At 46.6% G+C, this 27,779-nt stretch overlaps 1 protein-coding gene across 6 annotated transcripts in view; it reads left to right on the plus strand.

The window, feature by feature from the left end:
- ADCK1 (aarF domain containing kinase 1) overlaps positions 1 to 27,779 on the plus strand; it is a 128,422-nt gene that overhangs the window by 34,817 nt on the left and 65,826 nt on the right. For 3 of the 6 annotated variants that reach the window (XM_081510581.1, XM_081510584.1, XM_081510582.1), the window contains exon 4: positions 18,898 to 19,101. The exons of 2 other annotated variants lie outside the window; for them this stretch is intronic. In XM_081510581.1, coding sequence (XP_081366707.1) covers positions 18,898 to 19,101 — 204 coding nt within the window. Of the gene's footprint in view, positions 1 to 15,630; positions 15,896 to 18,897; positions 19,102 to 27,779 lie in introns of all 6 variants that reach the window. One more of the 6 variants, XM_081510587.1, reaches the window with a different exon arrangement.

A 27,779-nucleotide genomic window follows, 5' to 3' on the forward strand; every position in this document is an offset into this window, starting at 1 on the left:
AGATGAGGTACATTCTTAAAAGTCTTTACTGACTTTGTTACAAAATTGCTTCTGTTTTATGTTTTGTTTTTTTGGCCGCAAGGGATGTGGGATCTTAGCTTCCCAAGAAGAAGTATGAAAGTGAAAATCTGTTAGTTGTGCCCAGCTGTTTGTGACCCCATGTACTGTAACCTGCCAGGCTTCTCTGTCCATGGAATTCTTCAGGCAGCCATGCTGGAGTGGGTAGCCACTCCCTTCTCCAGGGGATCTTCCTGACCCAGGGATCGAACCTTGGTCTCCTGCATTGGCAGGCAGATTCTTTACCATCTGAGCCACCAGAGAAGCTCAGCCAGGGATCAAACCTGCAGCCCCTGCATTGGAAGGTGAGGTCTTAACCACTGGACCTCCAGGGACGTCCCTGCACAAATGTTTTTGAGCACTTACTATGTGCCAGGCACTGTGTGAGGTGCCAGGTGTACAACAGTCTGCTCTTGAGGGGGTAGCAGATCGTTAGCAATTGATGACACTCACTAGAGTGCGTGGTCCGGGGGGCAGAGACTCAGTCTGTTTTTTATTGCTGCTGTACCCTCAGCAGTTACAACAGTGCCTGGCATGAAACGGGCTTGGTGAATACTTTTTAGTGACGCAAGGAGGTAAGTGAACCAGATAATGTCAGCTCTTGCTGAGTGCCCTAAAAGAGATAAAATGTTGTCATGGGATAAAGAGTGACTGAAGCTGGGCTTAGAAGACGCTCTCTGACATGGGTTTTTTTCCAGATGAAGCTGAGAAGTGCTGAAAGAACCAGCAGGTGAAAAGCTGAGGGGATATGAAAGAGACAGGGCGGGTTATGTAATTCACAGGACCCAGTGCACAATGACCGTGCAGGCCTCTGGCTGGGTGGGGAGTCAGTCTTTCCTTCCCGCAGCCCTGCTGCCCCAGCCCACAGTGGATGGGAAGCTCCCAAGAGGCTGCAGCCTCTGTGCTGGGAGGTGCTCAGGCCATGGACTGGGCATGAGTGAGAAGTTCCTGCTGAGTCACCTGCTGAGCTTGTCTTGGTGATGCTGGTCTAGGATGTGGAGGGATACTGCTTGACAGGTGTATGACCTTGACCCTTCTTTTTTAAAAAATTTTAACTTGTGTATCTTTTTACAATTCATTCAAGACATGGTTCTTAAATTCATTCCATATCTCAAGTTCAATGTGAACATGGAGAAAAACATATGGAGAAATGGGCAGATAGATGTTTAAATGTTATATTCTCATCTGTTAAACTAAAGGGTAACCCACATAACATGGTCCTTTTAACCTTAAGTCATCCAGTTGCAAAAAATCACTCCCCTTAAAAAAATAGCAACTGTATTTTGCATTCTGAAAATGACTATTTCAACATACATGCAGGAGTGAAGAAACTCATTCCAACTTGCCCCAGTCAACCAAGCCAGACACCTCCCATTTCATTTTGTGTTTTCACTGCTGGGATGAAGAGGAATGTAACTGGGCATGAAGTGACCCTGACCCTTCTTATGCCTATACCAAGGCCCCCAGGGGGCACAAAGGGCAATGGAAGAAGCTATGCCTCCCCCACCAACATGACCTGGTTCCCTTGCTGGGAGGAGAGCAGCTGTAACTGTGGGGAGGAGGTAGGGAGGCCAGATGGAGCCGGGGTACTGGACTTGGGGTGAGAAAAGGGTAGCCAAGAACCCACTGGGGAGGTGGGACTGTGTGTGAGCTGCATGTGAACTTCCATCAACTTTATTAATTGCGTTAAGGCCTTCCATCTACCCTTGCATGTGAGCTTGCTTCATTGTCCCATTCAGTTTTATTTGTAAAACCCACATCCAAAGATAAAATTAAGAATTTCAAGACAGCTACGCTGTATTAGTTTCCTAATTGCTGCTGTAACCAATTACTATAAACTTAGTGGTAGCCTATCCCTTCTCCAGCGGATCTTCCCTACCCAGGAATCGAACCAGGGTCTTCTTCATTGCAGGCGGGTTCTCTACTAACTGAGCTATCAGGGAAGACCCTGTAACAGTACAGATTTATTCTTTGACAGTTCTGGTGGTTGGAAGTCTAAAATGGTTCTCACTGGACTAAAATGAACGTGTCAGCATCAGCAGGGCTGTGTTCCTTTTGGGAGCTCTGGGGGAGAGTTCACTGCCTTGTCTTTTCTAGCTTTTATTGGCCACCTGCGTTCCTTGGCTCAAAGCACTCTTTCTCCATCTTCAAAGCCAGCAATGTCTGGCTGGGTCCCCATGGTGCCACATCTCTGGTTCTCTTCTTGTGCCCCGCTCTTGCACTTAAAAGAACTATTGTGATTACACTAGACCCACCTGGATAATCTAAGCTAATCTATCTCAAGGTCAGCTGATCAGGGACCTCAATTTCTTCTGCAGCCTTAATCCTACTTTGCCAAGGAAGGTAACATATTCACAGGTTCCAGGGACTAGGTTGTGGACATCTTTGTTGGGGGGTGTTATTCTGTCTTTCATGTTAAACCATGGTGTGGAGCCCTTTTGAGTGTGGGGTGCAGTCTGACTGTAGTACTGGTCACATGCTCATGAAGTTGGCCCTAGGAAAAGGAGGCTGCAAACCTAAGAGTCCTGAGATGGGCATGAGCATGGCTGTTCCAGGACCCAAAAGGAGTCTGACATGATGGACTAGGGTGGATGACAGGGCACGTGGTACACAATGAGACAAGAAAGGCTGGCCCAGGTCTAGAACATGCGGCCTCCTGGGCTACAGTGAAGTGTTAGGAACAACAGGTAGGGATGTGCCTTAAATCTTAAAAGCACAAACAAAAACTCTATATGAAAAATTTCAGATGTATTAAAAAAAAGAATAATATGGTGAACCCTGTGCCTGGCACCTAGATCTAAAATAGTTTGCCATAAATCCTTCATTTATTTATTTTGCTGAAGACTTTTAAATTATAAAAATCAGGACATTTCACCTGTAATTTCAATGGGCATCTCTCACAACTGACATTTTTGTATGTATTCATGTCATTATCACAGTGAATGAAATTAACAAAATTCGTTAACTTCACTGAATTCCTGTGTGTGTTTAGTTGTGCCTCAAATGCCCTGCTCATTGATCTTCACCTTGTACCTGAACTTTGCACCTTTTCCCCTTTCTGAGGTTAGAGTCAGTCTTCCTTCCCTGTATCTTTCAGGATTTGGTTTTTTGTTCCTTCCAACTCCTTTTGCACACCCAGGCCCATGGCCCGAACAGGGTTGATGGGGAAGGGAAGGGAAGCAAGCTGAATGGATATGTTATTCTGCTTGTTACATGACATTTTTTTGTGTGTGCCTGTAATTGCCATTCCAGAAATGCCCTCACTCTTCCAGCCACAGAGCAACTGTTGAGAACAAATTAATTATGCATCTTCTCAGTGTGTGTGATTAAGTGGCAGATGGAGGGAAGGGTTCTCTTCAGTTTTTCTGGCAACTAAGTTCCCGAATGGATGCTTTCCAGGCCAAAGAGTGCGTGTCCTGGGCTCCCATGAGCATCCGGGTTTGTCTCTGTAGTGGCAGGCTTGGTCACTGGCAGGCAGAGTCAGAAGTTGTCAGTAATAATATTATTAGTCTCTTAAATTTGCAGCATATTTGCTATTTGCTGAGGGCTTGCGCACTCACGTCAGCTCATTTGTTGGGATTTCAGGGGTGCTGGAACAACTTGCTTTACTTAATACCTCCCTAAATCATTGCTGATGCTTGTAATTCCACCATTAGAGATTAATTCTTTTGGCCCCAAACTGTTCCCTATTAAAATGCAAGTATCCTTGGCAGCTGTGTAGCATGTTTTATTCATTAAGCTTTTTCAGCCACTAGTGGCTGCCCTCCCCAAACGCCCCCTCCCACAACTTTCTTTTTAGGATGACCTTCTCTGAAATAGAACCTGTGTTTGGAATCTATCCCATCCCACAGAACTGGGCTCTCAACTAGTTGGTGAAGCTGGAAAAAGAGGCAGAAACTCATGCCAAGGTGTCAGTGACTGATAATAATTTCCCATGTTACCATCTCTAGGGAGTATTTGTATTTCAAGTGGAACTTTCTGGAAACACAACGCTTAGCACAAAGGAACCTGCACCCCTTCATCTTATTATGTCAGCGGCTTTGGCCTTAGATCTCCTTTTTATTGGGCTCCCTTGGAGAGACAGAGGAGAGAGAGGGCCGCCACGTCCAGTTCATCCATCGCAGGTTGGGGAGACAGTGGAGCAGACCACGTGTAACATAATGTCCATCTTGCAGAAGGAAGATGGAAGCGTTAGGACAAAATCTGTTTGGAATGGGGCTAAAGTTTTGTCTTTACAACCCCAGTAACACAGTTGTAGATTTTAGAGTCAGAAGACACCTTAGAAACAAGCTTAACTCTGGGAAAGCAAATGCATTTCATCTGTCAATTCCAGCTGATACATAGTGGTTGAGTACAAGGTAGAGAATGAGTGAGTCTTCACCTGGGCTCAGTGTGTTGTGGTTGATTAGTGATGTCTGATAGGTGCCATGGTGATAGAGGGGAGGCATGTATGCTGCACACGTGTTCCTGATTCTCTGCAACCTGTCTTTGTATGTATGGACCAACTGAAGTCCTGAAACTTCAGATGATTTGTTCAGGATTACATTAAGTAGGGGTGATAAATTAGGGGCAGAATTGGCTCAGGATCCAGGTACCATGAATCCAGGTTCAAAGCCTTTTCATTTGTAGTATCCAGGTATCCTGAGACACTTTTCACTGTGGTTAAAGAGCAGGCAGTCTTGCAACCAGACTGCCTGGGCTCAGGTCTTACCTGAGTACCCTGGGCCAAGATATTTAACCTTTCTGAGGCATTGCCTCTTCATCACTGAAACAGAAGATAATAATTGTGCATACCTTATAGGGTGGTTGTGGGATTAAATGAGATATAATACCCATAAAAAGTGTATGGATTAGGGCCAAAACACAGTAAGTATTAATAAGCATTGGTAATGGGATTAAAATGTTCATTGCATCGTCCTTCTAGATTATTGCTGGATACGGACACAAACCTCCCCATGGTCAGCTCGCTCTGCAGTCTCCCGTGGAGTTGCCCCTCAGACACCTGCTCCTCTTCCTTCCCTGTTGAATGCCCTGGGATTTTCTGTGTTTGATGTGCTCCTGGAATTTGTCCTTGGTGATGGAAAGTCCCACAGTACTAATAACCAAGTGTGAGATGGTGCTGGGTCTATAAATGTCCATGTTTGGGGTGTCACACTTCACACTCCACAGGAGTTTGTTTTGGTTTGGAGCATCGACAAACCCCTGGAGGCCTGGTGGGGTTTCCTAAGGACCACCTGCCAAAGGGGCCTCAGTGGCCGTTTTTCTGGGTCTCTCCTCTGACCAGGACATCACAACAGCATCTCCCCAGACCACCCTTGCTTCCCTGAGCCAGTATGTGCCCCCCGAGTGCCAACCTAGTTTGCAGACTGGACATCAGTGCCCAGCTGTGCCAGCCCCTCCCCCTCAGGCCAGCCTGTCCTGTGGGCTTAGAAAGCAGGGTCCCGGCAGAGCCCAGACCCAGAATTGTGCTGGGGTCCTCTTTATGTCTTTGTCCAGCCATGCAGACCCTTGTCAGTGGTCCCTTTGGGTGACCTTGAGGGGACCCAGGGAGGCCTTGAGAGCCAGGCGGAGTCCGTGATTGCCCCAGATATCTGGCCTAGGGCGACATCCTCTAGGACGATGGTCTGCCCACTGCCTTGTTCAATTTTGCCTCTTGGTAGCCTGCTCAGCCTTCCTCATGGGAGCAGCATTTGGTGGCTCCTCTTGGAGTGTGTAGGGAAGTGGGGGGCTGCAGTGGTGGGGTGTCTCTCTGGGTATTGTGATGGCCATGTGGCTTCTGTTGAGTGAATCGTTGGTGATTCCAGTCCTTGGTTGTGCAGGAAAAGCCTCTGCCCTGGATGCTCAAATGGAGTCCTTCTTAGGGTCTGCCTGTCCATTCCCTACAGAGAAATGCAAGGGAGGGGGCTGTGGGAAGGGGGCCATCCCCACTGGAGGATGGTCACATCATCGTCCGTGACATCCGGAAGCTCTATCGCTCTGGGCCTTTCACCTTGGATCACAGCCAAGCATGGCTGCAACCTGGCCAAGTCTGCGGCATCTTCCTGCTTTCCGTGGTCTGGTCCCAGAGCAGGTGGTCTTGCCCAGAGCTGCAGCCCACGTGGGAGCTTAGTTTTTCTGTTTTCCAAGGGAGGTTCGGAAAATCAGAGGATGGGGAGGCTCCCTGGAGATGAAGCCCTGTGTTCTGGGCTGGTGGGCAGCAGCTGCATCTGGGAGAGGAGACGGGGAGGACGGGAGCAGGGGCCGGGCTGGGGCTAGGAAGACGTGAGGGGACTGAGGCCAGGGTCCAGGCTGAAAAGGATTTTGACAGGTGAGAAAGAGAGATGGGTGGTGAGGTTGTGAAGCTGCCTGTGCAAAGGCTGGGGGAGGGGTGGGCAGGGGGCAGGGGCTGGTGCAGGACTGATCCCTGTGGTTGGGGAGGGGGAGGGAGTGGGAGGGTAAGAGATGAGCCTGGAGGACACCTGGGTCGCATTGTGATGGGCCTGCTAGGAGTGTGGATTTCATACCGAGGACAGTGGGGACTTTGGGAGGATTACCGTCTGGTGGCTCAGACAGTGAAGAATCTGCCTGCAACGTGGGAGACCCGGATTTGATCCCTGGTTTGGGAAGATCCCCCGGAGAAGGGAATGGCTACCCACTCTAGTATTCTTGCCTGGAGAATTCCACGAACAGAGGAGCCTGGTGGGCTATATATAGTCTGTGGGGTCTCAAAGAGTTGGACATGGCTGAGTGACTAGTGCTTTCACTTCTGTTGAAGGCTGTGTCCCTTTATCTACCGCGGCCAGTGTCCTGCCCCTTCGTGACCTGCCTCCCGGGGCTGTACAGTCCTGGGGTCTTGTCCAGTGTCTGCAGTGAGACCTGTTATGCCTCCTGGGACTCCCTTATGTCTTGCTTCCAGTGGCTCCCTGATTGCACTTTGTGTGACTGGTGTTTTCCAGGCCCCTGTGTACTCATGGATTTGTTCCCCATCTTGGTAATAACTGGCTTATCGGAATGACTCCTGGGGCCCCAGACCTGCCGGGTGTGGGAAATCACTGGGGGTAGGAGTGGAGGTGTTATGAGCATACGGGAGGGCAGCTTTGAGGGCCCATAGCAGGCACTGGACACCTGGACCTTTCCCTTCTCATTTGTGAAGAAGGTTTAACAGTGTGTTTGGAGGAGCAGCAAAGTCTAGCAGAAAGCGATAGGTTTTGGAGTCAGAAGACCGTGACTCAAACCATGGATCTCCCGTTTACTGGCTGAGTAACCCTAGCAAGGCCCTTAACTTCCTTTGAGCAGTGGAAGTTCCCACACCTGTGCAATGTAGAAAATGATGATACCTACCTGAGGCTCTTACCTGGACCAGGTGAGATGATGTGAATACTGTAAAGGATTGTGATGGTTGCTGAGGACCAACCATTGTTACAGAGTGTGTGATGAACAAGACTTTGTTTTCCAGCAGCTTATATCGTATGCTGATATAGTGAATCAACAGTTGAAACCGAAGCTAATGATTATAGAGTATGTGAAAATTATAAATCAGGGACCTATTTGTACTTGCATTGTGCTGACAAGTCATTTGGCATCTTGTGTGATTCTCATTTTAATATGAAATTATTCATTGAACTTGAGTGTTAGTAAAACATAAAATAGGAAGCTCATACATACTGGGCACTCACAACATTTATCAGCTATTAATAGGTACTGATAAATTGAATGAAGACAGACTTTTATTTCAAAGACTCAAGATAGATATTTATATAAAGTGTGACTAAAATATAATAAGATTTTAAAAAATAAAACAATTTATATGTTCTGGAATTAGATAGTGATGATCTTGATGAAAGTGAAAGAGGAGAGTGAAAAAGTTGGCTTAAAGCTCAACATTCAGAAAACTAAGATCATGGCATCTGGTCCCATCACTTCATGGGAAATAGATGGGGAAACAGTGGAAACAGTGTCAGACTTTATTTTTTGGGGCTCCAAAATCACTGCTGATGGTGATTGCAGCCATGAAATTAAAAGACGCTTACTCCTTGGAAGGAAAGTCATGACCAACCTAGATAGCATATTGAAAAGCAGAAACATTACTTTGCCAACAAAGGTCCATCTAGTCAAGGCTATGGTTTTTCCAGTGGTCGTGTATGGATGTGAGAGTTGGACGGTGAAGAAAGCTGAGCACCAAAGAATTGATGCTTTTGAACTGTGGTGTCGGAGAAGACTCTTGAGAGTCCCTTGGACTGCAAGGAGATCCAACCCGTCCATTCTAAAGGAGATCAGTCCTGGTTGTTCATTGGAAGGTCTGATGTTGAAGCTGAAACTCCAATACTTTGGCCACCTGATGCAAAGAGTTGACTCATTGGAAAACACCCTAATGCTGGGAAGGATTGAGGGCAGGAGGAGAAGGGGACGACAGAGGATGAGATGGCTGGATGGCATCACTGACTCGATGGACATGGGTTTGGGTAGACTCTGGGAGTTGGTGATGGACAGGGAGGCCTGACGTGCTGCGATTCATGGGGTTGCAAAGAGTCGGACACGACTGAGTGACTGAACTGAACTGATATTAATAGTTATACTACTTAAGTGAATATAGTAAAAACTACTGAACTGTATATTTTAAAATGGTGAAATTTATGGTTTGTGAATTATAGATCAATTAAAAATTGAAAAAATTTATTAAAGCAGTAGTGATAAAAATTTACAGATTTAAGAAAAAAATATAATTTCACCAACTTACACTTATTATGATTTTGATATGCTCTCTAACTCTTTCCTGTTATGTCGTTTGCCTGTTATCTTTAGCATTTTCCATGTTGTTACAATAATCTTCATGATCTTCTTTTAAAATGGCTAGTTAATCCTGAACTGTGTGACTGTTCTATAATAAACCCTTTTTCTACTTTTAGGATACATCTATTTGTTGTTGTTGTTCAGTTGCCCAGTCTTGTCTGACTCTTTGTGACCCCATGGAATGCAGCATGCCAGGCCCCCCTGTCCCTCACCATTTCCTAAAGTTTACCCAAGTTCATGTCCATTGCATCGGTGATGCCATACAGCCATCTCATCCTCTGATACCCTCTTCTCTTTCTGCCCTCAATCATTCCCAGCATCAGGGACTTTTCCAGTGAGTTGGCTGTTTGCATTAGGTGACCAAAATACTGGAGCTTCAGCTTCAGCATCTATTTACATATATGTTTTTCTATTATAATTGGCACTGTGCTGAATGTCTCTGTTCAAAGGGTTTTTCCCTATGTCTTTGATTATTTACTTAGGAGGAATTCCTGAAATGATGTATATGAATCTGAACATTGCTGAGAGAAATTAGAGAGAAATAAATAGACAAATATGTCATGTTCCTGATATAGGACAGGGAATCCTGGCATGGTGCAAGTTCAAAGGGTTGCAAGGAGTCAGACACCACTTAGCGACTGAACAACAGCAATCATGTTCATGGGTTGGAAGACTCAATATTGTTAAGATGTCTGTTTTCCCCAAATAAATTTCGGTTCAGTTCAGTTGCTTGGTCGTGTCCAACTCTTTGTGACCCTGTGAACTGCAGCACACCAGACTTCCCTGTCTATCACCAACTCCTGGAGCTTAGATTCATAACTATCCCAATCAAAATCCCAGCAGGCTTTTAAAATAGAAATTGGCAGGCTGATTCTCAAGTTTATATCAGAATGCGGAGGGTTTTAGAGTCAATTCTAGAAAATAACACTGGAAAAGGAGAACAAAGTTGAGGACTAAAACTATCTGATTTCAAGACACTATAAAAGTATAGTAATCAAAACAGTGTGGTTTTGGTGTAAAGAGACAAAATGATCTATGGAAAAGGCAATTGAGTGTAGGAAGGTTTGTCTTTTCAACAAACAGTGCTGGAACAGTTAGATATTCATGTGCAAAATTGAACTTTGATCCGTATGTCACACCATGTAGAAAAATGGATTCCAAATAGATCACATAACCAAATGTAAAACCTGAAAATTGAACACTTTTAGAAGGAAACATAGGGGGAAATAGTTGTAATTTGGGTTATGCAAAGATTTCTTAGATACAACACCAAAGGCATGATCCATGAAGGAAAAAGTGGTAAATTTTAGTTCATTAAAATAAAAAATTTTTTTTTGGAAATTGTTAAGAGAAAAGAAAGACAAGCCACAGACTGGGAGAAAATATTTGCAAATCATATATTTGATAAAGTACTTGTATATGGAATATATACAGAATGCCTACAGCTGAATAATAAGAAAACAAACAATTCATTAAAAATGGACTAAACATTGACATTTCACCAAAGAAGATACAGAGGTGGCAAATAAACCCATGAAAAGATTTTCAGCATCATTAGTCTTAGGCAAATACAAATTTAAGCCATAATGAAATACAATTGCACATCTGTTAGAATGACTAAAATGAAAAAGACATTATGCCAAGCATTGGGAGAATGTGGAGGAACTCTCATACACTGTTGGTGGGAATGTAAAATGGTACAACCACTTTAGAAAGCAGCTTAATTTCTTAAAAAATTAAGCATATACCTGCCATACAGTTTGACCACTACATTCCCAAGTATTTGCCCATAAGAAATGAAAGCATGTCTGCACAAAGACTTGAACATGAATGTTTAGAACAGCTTTATTTGTACTTGAAAACTGGAAACAACCCAAATGTATATCTGCTGATGAATAAATAAAGAAATTGTGATATTAATATATTTATGCAATGGAATATTACTCAGTAAGAAGAAAAGAATAAACTGTTGATACATGCAACAACATGATGGATCTCAGAAAAATTGTGTCAAGGGAAAAAGGCTAGGTAAAAAAGAGTTTAATTCCACTTATATAAAACTCTACAAACTTCTAGGTTATACTGATAGGAAGCAGATAAGTGATTTTCTGGAGAGATGGGAGGTATGTGGAGAGACTGGAATTACCAAGGGAAATTAAAGCTTTTGAGGGTGATGGATATGTTTAACTAGCTTGATTATAGTGATGGATTCATAAGGGTATGCATATGTCAAAAATATCAGGTTGTACATTTTAAATATGTGTAGTTTATCATGTCAAAATATCTCAATGAGGCTGTTAAACAAACAATGAGAGTAATGAATTTGATCCACTGAAAACATTAGAAATCCATGAGTCCATACTGATATAAATAAACAAATGAATAAATTGAAATTTCAGTAAAGAAATAGCTATTTATACAATTTGAAAGGACTTCCTCATACAACACTTAATTATAAAAAGGAAACAACTAAGTGAGAAAGTTAGGTGGATAACCATCAAAATTAATGTTGCCTGTGGGGAGACAAATCAAAATTGTGCACGTAAGATAGGTTGCAATGAGAACAGAGCCTATTTATAAATTGAACTCAATGAGCTAACACTTTAAATTAAAACAAGAATTTTTGCATCTGTGTTCACTATGAATATTGGTATATAGCTTTTTTCTCCCCCTTGTATTTTCTGTCTGGTTTTGATATTGGCATTACATTGATTTCATAAAATGGATTAGGAGGTATTCTATCTTTAATTTTCTGGAAGAGCAATATTTCTTTCTTAAGTGGTGTCCTTCAACTCTGACACCATCTTGAGTCAGAGTTTCTTTGTCTGTAACATACATAGTCATTCCAGCTTTATTTTAATTGATGTTGGCGTGGTATATCCTTTTCCATTCTTTTCATTTAACCTATTTGTGTCTTAATATTGAGAGGACAGTTTCTTACAGTTAACATATACTTGAGTCTTTTATTTTTTTATCCAACTTGACGATCTCTGGCTTTTAATTTGGGTGTTTAGACCACTTATATTTGGTGAGGTTATTGATATGGTTAGATTTACATCTTTCACCTCGTTACATGTTTTCTACTTGTCCTGTTTATGCTTTATTTGTTTTCTCTCATGCCTTCTTTTGGATTGAATTTTTTTTGTGGTTCCATTTTTGTCTCCTTTGTTGGCTTATGAACTGTAATTCTTTTTATTATTTTAGCAATTCATCAGTTTAGAGCATTCATCTTTAACTTATCGTAGTCTACGTACAAGTGACATTCTACTACTTCACAGAGTAGCACAAAGATCTTACAATAATATACTTTAATTTCTTTCTTGCCAGCCTTTATGCTATTGTAATACATTGTGCTTTTACATATGCTATAAACTTCACGTTATACTGTTACTCTTTATGTACTAAAAAAGAAATCTTGTACCTTTACCTATGAAGTTTCTATTTCTGACCTCTCTGTTCCTTTATATATCCTTAGACCTGTATTTACTTCTGCTATCATTTTCCTTCTGCCTGAAGGAAATCTTTTAAAATTTCTTATAGTGTAGGGAGATGAATTCTATCAGCTTTTATATGTCTTAAAGAGCTTTTATTTTACCTTTGGTTTTAAAAGATATTTTTGCTGGGTATAGAATTCTAGGTTTTCTTTCAGTGCTTTCAGAGTTGTTGCTCTACTAACTTCTGCTTATATTGTTGCCAGTGAGAGATCTGCTGTCAGTCTTATCTTTGTTCCTTTCTCTATCATGTGTCTTTTCTTCTCTGTATACTTTCAGGATTTTCTCTTTATCACTGACTTTGAACAACTTCATTACACAGTTTTCTTTCTTTCTTATGCTTGGGGCTTATTGAGATTCTTGGATCTATTGGTTTATAACTTTTTAAAAATCAAATTTGAAAAATTTTCAGTTATTATTTCTTTAAGTATTTTCCCCCTATTCTCTCCTTGCCCTTTCTTTTGGGGATTCCAACATTCCAGTGTTTATAAGATTGCTTGAAGTTGTCCCATAGATCACTGCTGCTCTTTTCATTAAAAAAAGTATTTTTTTGGTTTCATTTTGAATAGTTTCTATTACTAGGAGTTGAGGTTCACTAACCTTTCTTCTACAAAGTCTAATCTTCTATTTATCCTACCCAGTGTATTTTTTTTGGGGGGGATGTGTTGCCAGGCATATGGGATAGAGCCTGCACCCCCCATGGAAGTGCAGAGACTTAACCGCTGAACCACCAGGGAAGTGTCATCCAGTGTATTTTTCATATCAAAAATTACAGTCTCTAGAAGTTTCACTTGGATCTCATTCTTTTTTTTAATATTGTCCATGCCTCTGTTTAACATTTTGAACATATGAAATAGTTATAACAATTGTCCTCTTTTACTAATATAGGTTTCAGTTTTGAGTTGGTTTTGATATTGATTTTTTTCTTTCTCATAATGTGTTGCATTTTTCTGTTTCTTTGAATACCTGGTAAATTTTTTATTAGGTGCTAGACATTGCAATTTTGTCTTTTTGGGTACTAGATATATTTGTATTTTTATAAATATTCTAGAGCTTTGTTCTGGGACACAGTTAAGTTACTTGGAAACAGTTTGATTTTTTTCAAGTCTTTTAGTATTTATTGCTTGGAAATGGAATGGTGTTTAGTTTGGGATATTCCCCTCTTCTGGGTATTATAACAAATGCCTCAAGAATTATGAGATTTTTCTAGTCTGGCTAGTGGACTTATATGAATGCGGGGTACTGTTAACCCTAGTCTTTCGTGGTTGTTATTTTTCTGGCTTATGTAGTTTTCTTGTGTGTATGTGCTGACTGTTACTCAACCAGATACGTGAGACGGACCCTAGGCAGCTCTTCAGGGTTCTTTCTTTGTGTGGCTCGATGCTCTCCAGCACTCTGTCCTGTGAACTCTAGCTGCTGTGGTCTTCCTGGACTCTCAGCTCTGTGTCTTCAACTCAAAGTCTTCTGGGTGCTGTCTGGCTTCCCTTTCCCTGCCCTGTGGCCTGGAAACACTCAATGCTGTAAATTGGGGCAACCATAGGTTCACAAAAGAGAAGGAAATGGCAACCCACTCCAGTGTTCTTGCCTGGAGAATCCCAGGGACAGTGGAGCCTGGTGGGCTGCCATCTATGGGGTCGCACAGAGTCGGACACGACTAAAGCAACTTAGCGTAGGTTCACTGTGTTTGTCTCGCATCTCTCAGGAATCACTCTCCTTCCTTTCTTGATGTCCAGTTTTTATTACTTCAGATGAGGAAGGTAATTTTGGTCCCCGTTTGGAAAGAGATGTTAAGGATGACATCAAGATTATGGCTTCAGCAACTTCAAGTTTAGAGTTGCAGTTTAACCAGGATCTACCCGACAGGTAGTCAGTCAGAGGAGGGACAGAGGACACTGCTAAGGGGTAGTGGTGGTTAAATCTGTGGTCAGGCTTCTTCAAAACTTTTATAAGCTGCAACTTGTTTTTTTTTTTCCCCCACAAGACATGATGAGTTTTACTTTGGTGATTAAGTAAAAGCTTAAAGCAAAGGGTGACATTCAGAAAAGAGACTTTGGAGACAGTCCTGGCTTGATTTCTTGGGGATGAAGGGGGAGTTGCAATTCCATTTTCATGATGAAAAACACACAATTTTGCAGGGTTTCATAATGAAACCCTGCAAAATTGGGGAAACAGTGCTGGATTCTGCACCAAGCTGGTCCAGTCTGTGTGGTAGAGAATTTGGGGCTGGACTTTTCTATTTCCAGAAGATGTTAAAGAAGAGATTATTTAAAAAAAAATTCTCCTCCATTATTGATATGATGAAAATTAGTTTTAGGAAATTTGAGAAATACAGAGAGACCTATAAAGAAAAGTACTCTTGTAATCTCACTGCCCAGAGATAACAATGAATGTCAGTGCATTTCCTTTGGGTGTTGAGTCTTTGAGTGGAAGAATCTGTCAAGGGGCTTGTGTGCTTTGGGGTCTGTCTGTGACCTTCTCTTGTGCTGTCTCTTCCTGTGATGTGTGGGGTTGTATGTGTGTCTGTCTCTTTCATCTGTGTCTCACACTCAAACCCTGAAACCCCATTGGAGATACTGCTCAATTGCCCAGTCCTGACAGGGGAGCCCTGTTGATTCAGGCTGGCTTTGGTACCTTTCTTCCCTACTCTTCGGGGTTTAGGCATGAGTAAAGGATTGCCCTCCTTAGGCCTTTGCTCCATCCCTCCCAATCAATAATTAATCAGTACTGAGTTGATCTTATTAGCTATTCACTGTCTACTCCCCTCTCCCCCCAAATCCCAACCCAAGCTGGCTAATGACAATGCTTTTAATTAACACGAGGCAGATTAAAGCTCATTACAACAAGGTTATTGGTAATGAGATCATCATAAGGCAAGTTACTGGGCTGGGAGTGAAAACGAAGTTGGAGGAGGGGCAGAGAGATTGTGCCAGCTGTTCCTGTCCTGTTTTGGCAGGAATGGAGCTGGGAGTGTGGGAACTCTGCAGTGAGGACATGCCGCAGTAACACACACCCAACCAGCTCATGAAACCAGGTGCTGGGTAAGAGCAGGCCTTGGGGCCAATGAGCAAATGGGTGCGCCATGTTAGGGCAGTAGCATGTGTTGAGAAGCCAGAGCTGGTGTATTCAATTAAGAATGTGCAGATTATGACGTGCTGAGTGTGGGGCACAATCTACCCACATGGGGTCTGCAGACTGCTCTCTCTGCAGCCAAGCTCCCACTGGGGAAGTGAAACTCACTGGGGTGTTTTGATTGAAGGTGCAGTTTAAACACATCCACATGGAGGAAATAGAGTCACAAGATTTATTATTACAGATCCCACAAGCAAAGATGCTCAGTGAGCAGGAGAAGGGCGGTCCTCCGTCTCAAGTCACCAGCAAGCAGGAGGTGAATGCTTAAAGAGGGACTTTGCACTAAGCCGGCAGTTTCTTGAAATTCTGAATGAGACCTGACTTCTGATCTTAAGGGACAGTGGAACTCTAGGAGCTGAAGCTGAAAAGGGACCCTGGAGATTAGAATGCCTGCTCTGATATTCAGCATTTGTGTCTTTTGACCTTCAAAGAGCAGTTACATTTTTTTGGTGAGTGGAATGTCCCTCACCCCCATATGACTGTGTGTGTGTGTGTGTGTGTGTGTGTGTGTGTGTGTGTGTGTGTGTGTGTGTGTGTGTGTGTGTGTGTGTGTGTTTATTTAAGACGCTAGTTGAAATATGGGTGCCATTTGCAGTAGGATGCTGATTCCGTTTCATGGATGATAGTTTTGTGTGTGTATGACCCATGGTTGTCATCAGTCTACATTTACGGCTCATGCATGGCTTGCCCTGGGGTACACAGAGTCTACAGGGGACACACGTGCTCTCTGTTCCCAATGGCTGGTGTGCTAGGTAACCAGTGAGTCAGAGGTAGACCAGCCTTCCTGGGCTTGTGTGACCAGAGAGGGCTCCCTGCATTGCCCAGACAGTGTGAAGGTGACCATTACTTTGTCACCCTACCTGGCAATGGCTCAGGGCACAGGAGGGAGGCAACAGGGCCCTGACTCTGCTCCCTGGTCGGAAGCCTTGTTGGCGTGAGGCTAATGCTTTCTGAGTTCTTCCAGCGGCTGAGAGAAATGCAGATGTGAATCTAGTCTAAAGAAAATGGTGGAGCAGGTCTTATGCACACACACACACACACACACACACACACACACACACACACACACACACAGATGCATGTTGTGTGTTCTCTTGACCTGAAGCGCTCTCCTTTTTCATCCTAATCTATTCAAATTCAATTGCAGGGGTTGTATCAGCCAGGGACTAGTCATACCTGTAATTTATTTTATTTAAAAAAATATTTATTTATTTAAAATTTTAATTTATGTAATTATTGGCTGCACCACGCAGCATGTGGGATCTAGACCCCTGACCAGGGACTGAACCTGTGTCCCTTTGCATTGGAAGGCAGAATCCCAATCCCTGGACCACCCAGGGAAGTCCCAATAGTTGTGTATTTGGCTGCGCTGGGTCTTAATTGCAGCATGCGGGATCTTTCAGTTGTGGTATATGGGATCTGGTTCTCTGACGAGGGATCAAACCTGGGCCCCTTGCACGGGGATCTTGGAGTCTTAGCCACTGGACCATCAGAGACGTCCTCATATTTGTAATTTAAATGTAAAAACGTATTAGTTAGGAAAAGGTAGTTAACTCCTAAAAGCAGTAAAAGAAGAATCTAAGGGGATAGAGGTAGTAAATGCATAAAGCACCTGTTTCCTCTAATGCTCGGGGTGGTGAATAAGAACAGAGCTGAAGACTTGGCTGGGGGCCTCCAAGGCTGGGACCCCAAGGCTGGGATGCCAGGCTGCCCTGGAGACAAGGAGACATGGGCCATGGTCACAGCCTGTCCGGTGGCAGAGAGATTTGTAGGAGAAGACAACCTAGAACTAGTGTGTAGGAGCTGCCTGCTGGGCGGTCAGAGCACTTGCTGGAGCGTATGGGCCTGAGTTGGTCCACAGAAGGGGCCCACTAGGTAGTGAGGGTGGGCTGTCCATGAGGGCCACTGAAGGGGTAACCCCCCAAGCCCCTGTCCCACTGGCTGATGAGCTGGAAGCAGCCCAGTGGGGACGGTAAGGGAGCCTCCTTGTGACGCTCTGGTCTTGCAGTGTCCCCCCCCGCAGCCTCCAAGCCCCGCTGTTGACCAAGCCTAATAGTGACCCATCTAACAAAGGAGAAATGACCCCGGGTCAGTGCAGTATCACAGCGCCTGGCAAGGAACGGTGGATTGGCAGGGCCTAAGGACAGCCTCCGAGTCCCTGGGGTCCGGGGCATCACTTTGCAATAGAGGGAGCGGGTAGGTGGGCTCCCTGGCTGCTGAGACCAGAGTATTTGGGGCTGCAGCATTCTCTTTTTAATTCTTAAGGTAACAGTTTTCTGTGCGGTTCACTTGGCAACTAATCATGTAGAATCTTTGAACGTTTCTTCCATCTTTGTTGCCTACCGTTATTTAACTCTTCACCTGGTTTGTTGCCTCCAACATGCTCTTAATTATGTCAGCATCCTTCGTAGCACTTGAGAGCGTAAGTCCATCATAAATATTCACTCTCCTGGTTGACTTATGGGAGGAAGAGGGTACCAGGTTCCCACAGAGCCCTGGGCTCCCTTGTCTTCTGTGTGTGCCCCTGGCTCCATCCTGCTCAGGAACTATAGCTCCAGGAGGGCAGGACCCTCAAAATTCCAAGATCCTCAGCTGAGTTGGGGTGGTGACTGGGGATGTGCAGCCTGGGGGTGGATGGGGGGCACCTCCCACTCCAGAGGGATAGGTGGGCCTCAGGCTGGGAGTTAAGGCTGGCCTGCCTTGCACCGCCTGCTCTGCCGCCCACCCTATGTGCCTAATGCCCCGCTGTGAAGTTTTCTTCCAGTTAACAGGAGATCCCTGCTAAAGTCTGCTGAGTTAAAGAGCCCTAGGATTGAAGTGCTTTCTGGACCTTCCTTTGACATTTATTAGCTTTTTCTTTATAATCAAAACATCTGAGTTTCTTGTCCTTGAAGATATCTGTACTTGCCTCCCTAAATTGCTGGAAGGATTAAAAAGATAATGACTTCAACATCTTTGAAAATTGTAGACCTCCAAACAAACAGACAGTATCATTAGTATGGCTGAGGGGTGGGTGGCAAATGTGTGAACTTAGCGTATCCTTGAATGAATCATAAGTGGATTAGAACTGGTTGAAAACCTTACACATGCTTGTTTTCATGGGAGTGGGACTCAGACCAGGTAAGTTTTGAAGGAAGGCTATCAGAAGCATCGGGCCACGTCGGGCCATGTCAGGAGCCTGGCTGCAGTTGGAGGTTGGAATTGACTGGTCTGGGTACCAGAAGACTGAAGGTGAATGATGGTGTGTGTGTATGTGTGTGTGTGTGTGTGTGTGTGTGTGTGTACTAGGAGACTGAAGGTGAATGATCGTGTGTGTGTGTACGTGCATGTACACTTGCATGTGCACTGGGGGGTGAATCAGGGTGTCCAAGCAGCGCGGGCAAGAAAAGGGAAGAGCACCCAGTGGGCAATGAGCACTCACGTCTCTCTGGCCCCGACTGTCTCCCTGCAGGTGCACCTCCGCTCTGCCAGGCGCCTCTGTGAGCTCTGCTGTGCCAACCGGGGCACGTTCATCAAGGTCGGCCAGCACCTGGGGGCTCTGGACTACCTGCTGCCGGAGGAGTACACCAGCACACTGAAGGTGCTACACAGCCAGGCCCCGCAGAGCAGCATGAAGGAAGTCCGCCAGGTCATCCGCGAGGACCTGGGCAAAGAGGTACCCACCTCCACCAGGAGGGATCAGTCCCCTCTTGTGCAGTGTGTTTCCAGAAAGACCCTGCAGTGTTCTCAGTTTGGGCCCATGTCCTGGGGATCCAGCAGAGGTGGGGAGCATGGAAACTTTCAGTGTGAAATCAGTGAGGTTAGAAGGAACCTGAGTGGCCCTCAGTAAAAAATATTACTTGCACCATATGAAATAGTTGACATGTTTAGACTGTTTTCAACCTGTTCAGTTCAGTTCAGTTCAGTTCAGTCGCTCAGTTGTGTCTGACTCTTTGCAACCCCATGAACCGTAGCACGCCAGGCCTCTCTGTCCATCATCAACTCCCAGAGTCCACCCAAACCCACGTCCATCGAGTTGATGATGCCATCCAGCCATCTCATCCTCTGTCGTCCCCTTCTCCTCCTGCTCTCAATCTTTCCAAGCATCAGGGTCTTTTCAAATGAGTCAGCTCTTTGCATCAGGTGGCCAAAGTGTTGGAGTTTCAGCTTTAACATCAGTCCTTCCAATGAACACCCAGGACTGATCTCCATTAGGATGGACTGGTTGGATCTTCTTGCAGTCCAAGGGACTCTCAAGAGTCTTCTCCAACACCACAGTTCAAAAGCATCAATTCTTCTGCGCTCAGCTTTCTTTATAGTCCAACTCTCACATCCATACACGACCACTGGAAAAACCATAGCCTTGACTAGACGGGCTTTTGTTGGCAAAGTAATGTCTCTGCTTTTTAATATGCTTTCTAGGTTGGTCATAACTTTCCTTCCAAGGAGTAAGCGTCTTTTAATCTCATGGCTGCAGTCACCATCTACAGTGATTTTGGAGCCCAGAAAAATAAAGCCAGCCACTGTTTCCACTCTTTCCCCATCTATTTCCCATGAAGTGATGGGACCAGATGCCATGATCTTAGTTTTCTGAATGTTGAGCTCTAAGCCATCTTTTTCACTCTCCTCTTTCACTTTCATCAAGAGGCTCTTTAGTTCTTCACTTTCTGCCATAAAGGTGGTGTCATCTGCATATCTGAGGTTATTGATATTTCTCCCAGCAATCTTGATTCCAGCTTGTGCTTCCTCCAGCCCAGCGTTTCTCATGATGTACTCTGCATATAAGTTAAATAAGCAGGGTGACAATATACAGCCTTGACGTACTCCTTTTCCTATTTGGAACCAGTCTGTTGTTCCATGTCCAGTTCTAACTGTTGCTTCCTGACCTGCATACAGGTTTCTCAAGAGGCAGGTCAGGTGGTCTGGTATGCCGATCTCTTTCAGAATTTTCCACAATTTATTGTGATCTAGACAGTCAAAGGCTTTGGCATAGTCAATAAAGCAGAAATAGATGTTTTTCTGGAACTCTCTTGCTTTTTTGATGATCCAGCAGATATTGGCAATTTGATCTCTGGTTCCTCTGCCTTTTCTAAAACCATCTTGAACATCTGGAAGTTCACGGTTCATGTATTGCTGAAGCCTGGCTTGGAGAATTTTGAGCATTACTTTACTAGCGTGTGAGATGAGTGCAATTGTGCGGTAGTTTGAGCATTCTTTGGCATTGCCTTTCAACCTGTAACCTAGTACAATTCATATGCTTCAGTCTAATAAGTGCTATCAGTTGTTGAGGGTTTGCTGTGTGCTCACAGCTCTGTTGTTTCCCACAGGTTATTTCACTTAGTCCTTATGGCAAACCTACGAGACATGTACTATCAATAAGCCTGTTTTGCGGATGCAGGATGGAGGCTTAGAGTGATCAGGTGAAGTGTCCAAGGGGACTGTTAGTATGTGATTCCAGCACCCTGCTCTATCAGTGAGCTGTCCTAATCATTCAATGCAGTGACTTCCGGGACATCTCTGGGCCTCTGCTTGATTACTTCCAGTGACAGGAAGCTTATTCTCTTACAGGCTGCCTGCCATGGTCTGTTCTATTATCAATCATCTCTAATTGTAATAAGTGCTTCCTCCTAAGGGCTGATGCCTGCCTCTTCAAACTTCCCTGATCTTCATTCTGCCCCTGGAGCCACAGACAAAGGGGCTGAGGGCTGTTCTGTGCATAGCCCTGGTCACACTACTTTAGACTCATGCCAGTGACCTGCGGGATGTGTGGAACCCAGACTGGGCCCAGTGGTGTGGACCCTTGGCCTGATCCACTCATTGTGATTCTGGGGAGGAGGGGGGGTGGGAGCAGCCATCTGCAGGAATCTACAGCGCGAGCCCTGCCTTATAGACTGTGTGCTAGAATTTCATGGTACCCAAGAGAATTCTATTCAGTAAAGTTTTCCTCCCTTCACCTATTACTACATTTGAAATTCTCCTTTTTTAAAAAATTTATTTTTATTTCTTTTTTCCCTTTTTTAATTAAAAACTTTTTTTTTTGGTCTATGAAGCAGAGCGTATAGGATCTTAGTTCCCTGACCAGGGATCAAACCTACACCCTCTGTGTTAGAAATGTGGAGTTTTAACCCCTGGACTACCAGGGAAGTCCCTGCAATTCTCCTCTTAGAGAATGCTTTGGATCTTCTAGGATTTTTCTGAGCAAAATAATCTTAAACATCAAGCCTAGATCAGCTGATGCCTTTCCTGAAATTACTTATTACCTCTGATACTTCCCAATTTCCCCAAATAAAATCTTTAGCTGGGCTTTCAAGGTCCACCCCGTCCACTTTCAACTTGCCATGGTCTTTGTCTGCCTGGAATTTCCTTACCCAACCCTCTCCCTGTGAGGTCATTCCTTGTGTTCCTAGGCCACTGGCCCATCTGTCTGTCTATCTACCAAATGCCGGGCACTGTGCTAGGTGCTGGGGGTCCTGGCCAAATCCCAGCTCTCCTGCAAAGTCTTCTCTGACCCTCTGCACACCTTTGCTCCCTCCGCTGTGCTTCTCGTGGGTTGGTTAGTTGTGTCCAGGTGGTTGCACCACAAATTGTGAAGTCTGGGGAAGAACGCCACGATGATCCTTTTATTTCTGTCTGCAGTTCCAGAATAGCACGTGGTGTATCGTGGGCGCCAGTGTTTGTTTAGTGAACCAATGACTGATAAGTGACAGTTTCCTTAGGCCACTGCGGGCCAGGTGGAGAGTTGGGGCAGAAGTTCATAAAGCCCAGTTGTTCCGTTTCTGCTGATCTGCGTGCAGCTGGCCCTGACTGTTGGTCCCTTAATGTAGAGCTGGCATCACGTGCCTGGCATCCCTCCGGAGATGTCCCCCTCCTCAGTGACAGCCTGGCCTGGCCTGGCCTCATTATCTGGCTCTCTGGGAGGGGGTGGGGACTGGATCACGCAGGAGGGCTCCTTTCTCCTGGGTCCCGGTGTGCACAAGGTTTTGTTTGTCCCCTCCACAAGTCTTGTCTCCCGAGTCCTGTGTAAGCTCTGTAATCGAATCCCACTGGCCTCTGAAGTCAAATTCCCTGGGTGTTCTCAGTCCCTTTTGCCAGATCCCCAGTTTGGGAAATCTGCTATGGGTCCTAGAACTTTCTCAGCAGCACGAGAATTTATTTGATAAATATGTCTATGTCTGAGCATAGACACCTCTGTGGACTTCCTTCCTATGGAGGAACATCTCCTCCAAGGGGATGGGGGCGGGTGGAAGATCGAGTGAAGAGAAAGCTGAGTCAGGAGCAGGCCACAGGCTGGGAAGAGCGGGGTGAGGATGGAGGGGCTTCAGGCAGAGGAGACAGCAGTGGTGTGGCTCAGCCCTCGCGCGCCTGTGCTTCTTGCCAAGATGGTTGGCGTCCTGCTTCTACAGCATTGAGATGCACCCCCAAATTAACACTAAATAAGTCACTGTAATAGCAGTGTGAAGTACACCAATGCTGGGCACCGTGGCAGCTCAGTGGGGGCGGAGGCAGGGAGAGAAGGCAGCAGCTTAACCCTTGGAGCTGGAGGGGGAGGCGAGAGCAGGGCAGCGGCTTTCCTCCAAGCCAGGGTGGAGCGAGATGGGAAGCTTGGGGTGTCAGCAGTCATGGTGTGCCCACCCGCCCAGCTAGCTGCAGGGTGTCTGGGGATGGGAGACGCCGCCTGCATCTTCAGGGCTCCTTCTCTAGGCAACCCCCCCAGCCAAGCTGTCCTGAGCGTTGTGGCCTGTGTCTCCTGCCCCACAGCTGGTCTCGAGCCCGCTGAGAGGAGACTAATGTCAAGGTCGTGGCTTGGAGGGGGCGTCCCTCCTGGCTGGGAAGCTCAGAAACCTCTGGGTTCTTACCCCGGCCCCCACAGACACGCAGTCAAAGTCTTCCCTCGCCCCTTCCTCCCCCTCCCTCCCTGGAAGATGGCATTTGTTCCCTGTGACACACTTTCTCAGCCTGTGGGCGGAGGGAGGGGAAAGGGGGCCGTGTGGGAAGCAGGGTAGGCGGGTGTGGGGGAGTCAGGGCGGGGAAAGTCACTCACTCTGCCCCAGCCCCTCCCCTGATGCTTCTTGGGGAGCAGCCCTCCCCGCCCTCCCCCCGAGGAGGACGTTTGAGCCGGCTGCTCTAATCCTGAGCGCCACGCCCGCCCTGGGACCCTCCATTTCGTCCCTGGTTCCAGGAGCGGTTAAAGGAAGCCGAGTCTGCCGTGCGTCACTGTCTTCTTTCTGGGTCCGAGTCCTCCGGTGGACCCTGAGGTCACCAGGAGCTCAAAGACTGCACACGTGTCCAGTCGCTCTTTGTGGCCCCATGGACTGTAGCCCGCCAGGCTCCTCTGTCCGTGAAATTTTCCAGGCAAGATGACGTAAGTGGGTTGCCCTTTCCTTCTCCAGGGGGATCTTCCCGACCCAGAGATGGAACGTCGTGTCTCCTGCATTGGCAGGCAGATTCTTGACCACTGAGCCACCAGAGAAGCCCCCAAAGACCAGTCACGTGGCTGCTCCTAAATCTCACACCGAGGAGAGGAGAGGGGTGACCAGAGAGGAGCTGGAGGCTGGTGTGCCCCAGCCTGCCCTGACTGGCTCCGTGTCTGCCTCGAGAGCAGAGCTCTTAGTGCTCTCAGACTGATCCCTGTCCCTGGAGAATTGAGCTGGCCGTGAGGGGGCGTCCCCAGCGTGGGGCATGAGGACGAGGTTGCAGCTCTTCTGGACCCCGTGATGTACGTTTGATGTCAGATCAGTTCACATCCCTGGACAGCAGGCACTGCTGTCAGTGTCGAGGTGAGGGCAGGTGAAGGGATCCCATTCCTGGCACAGGGACTGGCCTCTTTTGGAAGGTGGGGTGCTGCTAGTGGGGGGACCACGTAGCTAAGGGAGTAGCATGTGAGGGACGGGATGAGACCTCAGATCTTCTGATCTTCTGGCCAGTGCTTTGTCTCCTATGTAGCAGAACTTCTGTCTGGCAGAAACCCTTTAGGAATCACTTTTTTATGTGTCTGTGCCTTAGGAGAAGCTTACTTTTTTCCTTTTATTTTGAATGTTAGGCTTACATCTTGCACGACAGGTTGAACAGTCAGCACTCACAGCTGTAGAAGGTGGGGTCATTGCTGCTGCCTGCAAAGTGACTTGGATCTGGAGTGGGTTGAGGTTGGTCTCAGCCTTGGTCTCCTGACGGCCCTTGGGGCCGCGGGTCCAGGTGCAGTGCTGACCTTGACCAGCAGATGGCGCCTGAGCTTGAGCGTCAGGGAGGGGTGTTGAAGTCATTCAGTCCTTCCTTACGGAGGGGAGCCCTGATGGCTGGATGAGACTCTGGTTCTTTCTACTCCTGGGCATGGTGCCTGCTGTGGAGCGAGCCTGGGCTGACAGCTCTGCACCCTGAATGGGGCAGATGCAAGCTTAAGTTACGAGACTGTTGACTACCCTGGGTCTTAGGAGCTCTTGTCTCTGTGCTGGAGGACCTGGCTGGGTTCTTTGGGCTGACCACCAACCCATCCTTACAGCTTCTTCATGTGGAGTAGGAGTTCTCTAAGGCCCCTGTAGGCTCTAACAGCCTTCAGTTCTGTGGTTCAGTACCTTTTCCTTCATTATCATATATATATATATATATATATTTTTTTTTTTTTTTCATTCTGTCTGTTGTCTAAGCAGCTGGTATTTAGGGGAAAAGGTACAGAGCTGGAAGTTGTAGCTACAGTCAAAATGGGTAAAACCTTCTGGCCCACCTAGTCTAGGATCATCAGGAGGTATACCCATCACTGTAATACCTGGTCCTGTGGGGAGGGGGGAGAAATGGGGAGGGAGATTACATTTGGGTGGGTGGAAGCTTTTTGAAGCCCATGGTGTCTCATCTAGGTTCTCAAAGATAAGTGGGGTTGGGGGAGGTGGAGGTTGGAGGAGGGGGTCACCAGTTAGTGAAATGGACCAAAGATGCAGGCAGGTGGTGGAAAGCATAAAACACAGAGAGGGAGCGCATGGTGAATAGTCTTGCTGACTGGTAGAGGGAGTTTAGGCTGGTGACTAGTGGGGCGGAGGTGTAAAGCTAGGGCTGAAGTTACGTTACGAAAGGTCTTTGGATGTTCTTTTCATAAGGTGAGCCTGAAAGAGGAGGGCTTGGAGAGGGACTCAGCAAAGGGATGGAGTGGAGCTGAATTTCCTTAGTAACCTGGGAGATGAGGTCATCTTTCACAGGTGTGGGAGGTGAGGCTGGAGGTTTGAGGTGGTTGGAGAGCTTGGGGGTAGGAGTTACAGTGGGACTCAGGAAGAGATAAGAGAATTTTCAGCTACATTGGTAGTTATCTTTGGTTGCACACACACACACACACACACACACACACACGCACACGCACACGCGCGCACACACACACACACACACACACACACATCCCTCCGCCCTCCCAGAACACACATGGACAAGTCCAGTCTCCTTATAATACATTTCAGTGAGTGATCCAGTTTCGTCTGTTGTCCTGGAACATAGTTGTATCAGATGATATTCTTTCCAACTCTGAAACTCAACGAAAAATGGAAGGAAATGAGGTCAGAGGCCGGAGCACAGAAGTACCTTTGTAAGGGGCCCTGTTTGTGCTGGTGCTGAAGGCTTGGGATTTGGCTTCTGTCCTCCGAAACACATTTTATCAGTCTTTTCCCCGCTGAGCTTCCGTGGGGTGGGGCTTCTAGACTTGACCTGGTTTCGTAACCCCCTCGTGACACCCAGGGACAAGTGCTCAAGTGTTTCTGAGGGACCATCCGACCCAAGTGGCTGTGAGAATGCAGACAAGAACCACTGCGGTTCAGATGGGAAAACGCACCCCCCATTGCTTCACACGCACCTACAGATAGGTGGAGGGTGACGTTTCGGGTGTCAGCAAAAGTTCAGAAAGGAGAGAAAGAAGCCCTGCTCCCAGGAACATCATTCATTTATCGAGCTTGGTGGGGGTGGCAGAGAGAAGGCCCTACTGACATGAGGAGCAGCGGAGGCAAAAGCAGAAGACGGGGGAGGTGAGGGCGGAGTGCTCTCGGCCCCAGTGAGAGGTCCTGGTGAGGGAGCCCCAGGTGGAGACAGCACAGAGACTGGGGCAGGGGCTTGACGGGGGGGGAACTCGGGCGGGCTGCAGGCTCGGGGCCGGGGGAGGGGACTTGCAGAGTGAGTGGCCAACCCTAGGGTGACCCTTATCATTTCCGCGCGTTTGCACGCAGGACCTCTGCTGGCGTGCAGAGAACTTTGTGAGAACGAGGACAAGGTGCCCCAGCTGGGTCCTGCTTTCACCTGACCGACAAGCTCCTATATTGAGCCTTTGAGGTGGGCAGGAGCCAGAAATTGCCTGTTGGCTTTATTGGCCTCATGACCGGGACTTCCCTGGTGGCTCAGACGATAAAGCATCTGCCTACAATGCGGGAGACCCTGGTTCAGTCCCTGGGTTGGGAAGATCTCCTGGAGAAGGAAATGGCAACCCTCTCCAGTACTCTTGCCTGGAAAATCCCATGGACAGAGGAGCCTGGTAGGCTACAGTCCATGGGGTCGCAAAGAGTCAGACACGGCTGAGCAACTTCACGACCTTGGACGAGCAACTATCTTCTCTGTCCCTCAGGTTCCTCTTTAGTACAATGGAGTTAATAACGGTACCTTACCTCCTCGGCTTGCTGTGGCGATGAAATGAATCAGTGTACATGGAGCATGGAGCCCACGCCTGGCACAGAGCAGGTGGCCAGCAAACATTAGCTAGCGTTTCTGTGTTGTGCTGGATGCTTTCGGTGTGTGAGGAACCAAGGTCCTGAGGGACTTGAAATGGTGGAGTTGGGTCTTTAGCCAGATTTTCTGATACAAGATGTGGTTCTCTGTCCCCGATGCTATTTTGCCGGAAGAATCTGCCTTTCCCTCCCCCGCCCCTCCCATTGGTACCCAGTGTTCCATCTCATGGCCAGCCCCTGCCCTCACTGGTAGAAGCCTCCCGCAGGCTGCCTTGGAGCCTGTCCCCGGGGCTTCTTGAGAGCCTCCCTCCACCCTGGGAGGCTGCCGGGGGCTCACTGGGCAGTTTCCTGAGGCCACTCAGCAGCACCTGCGGTGTGGTCTTGGACTGACTCCACAGATGAGATAGAGCCATGAGTACCCGGGGTCAGGGAGCTGGTAGCTGTGCTGTGTCTAGTGATAGCTTACGGTGAACAATGTCAGATTCGCGATCTCCAAAGAAGAAGATTTAACTTCGGGACCAGGGACCAGCCTTGATCACTCCAGAGCTTTTGTGTAACAGAGTTTAATTAAAGTAAGAAAAGAGACAGAGAAAGCATCTGACACAGACATCAGAGGGGGTGTGCCCCCCTTGCTAGTGTGAGCAGGGAGCTGTATCGTTTTTTAATTAGT

The sequence above is a fragment of the Giraffa tippelskirchi genome, chromosome 7 (assembly GCF_054371585.1).
Source record: "Giraffa tippelskirchi isolate mGirTip1 chromosome 7, T2T-mGirTip1v1.2.pri, whole genome shotgun sequence".
Lineage (NCBI taxonomy): Eukaryota > Metazoa > Chordata > Mammalia > Artiodactyla > Giraffidae > Giraffa > Giraffa tippelskirchi.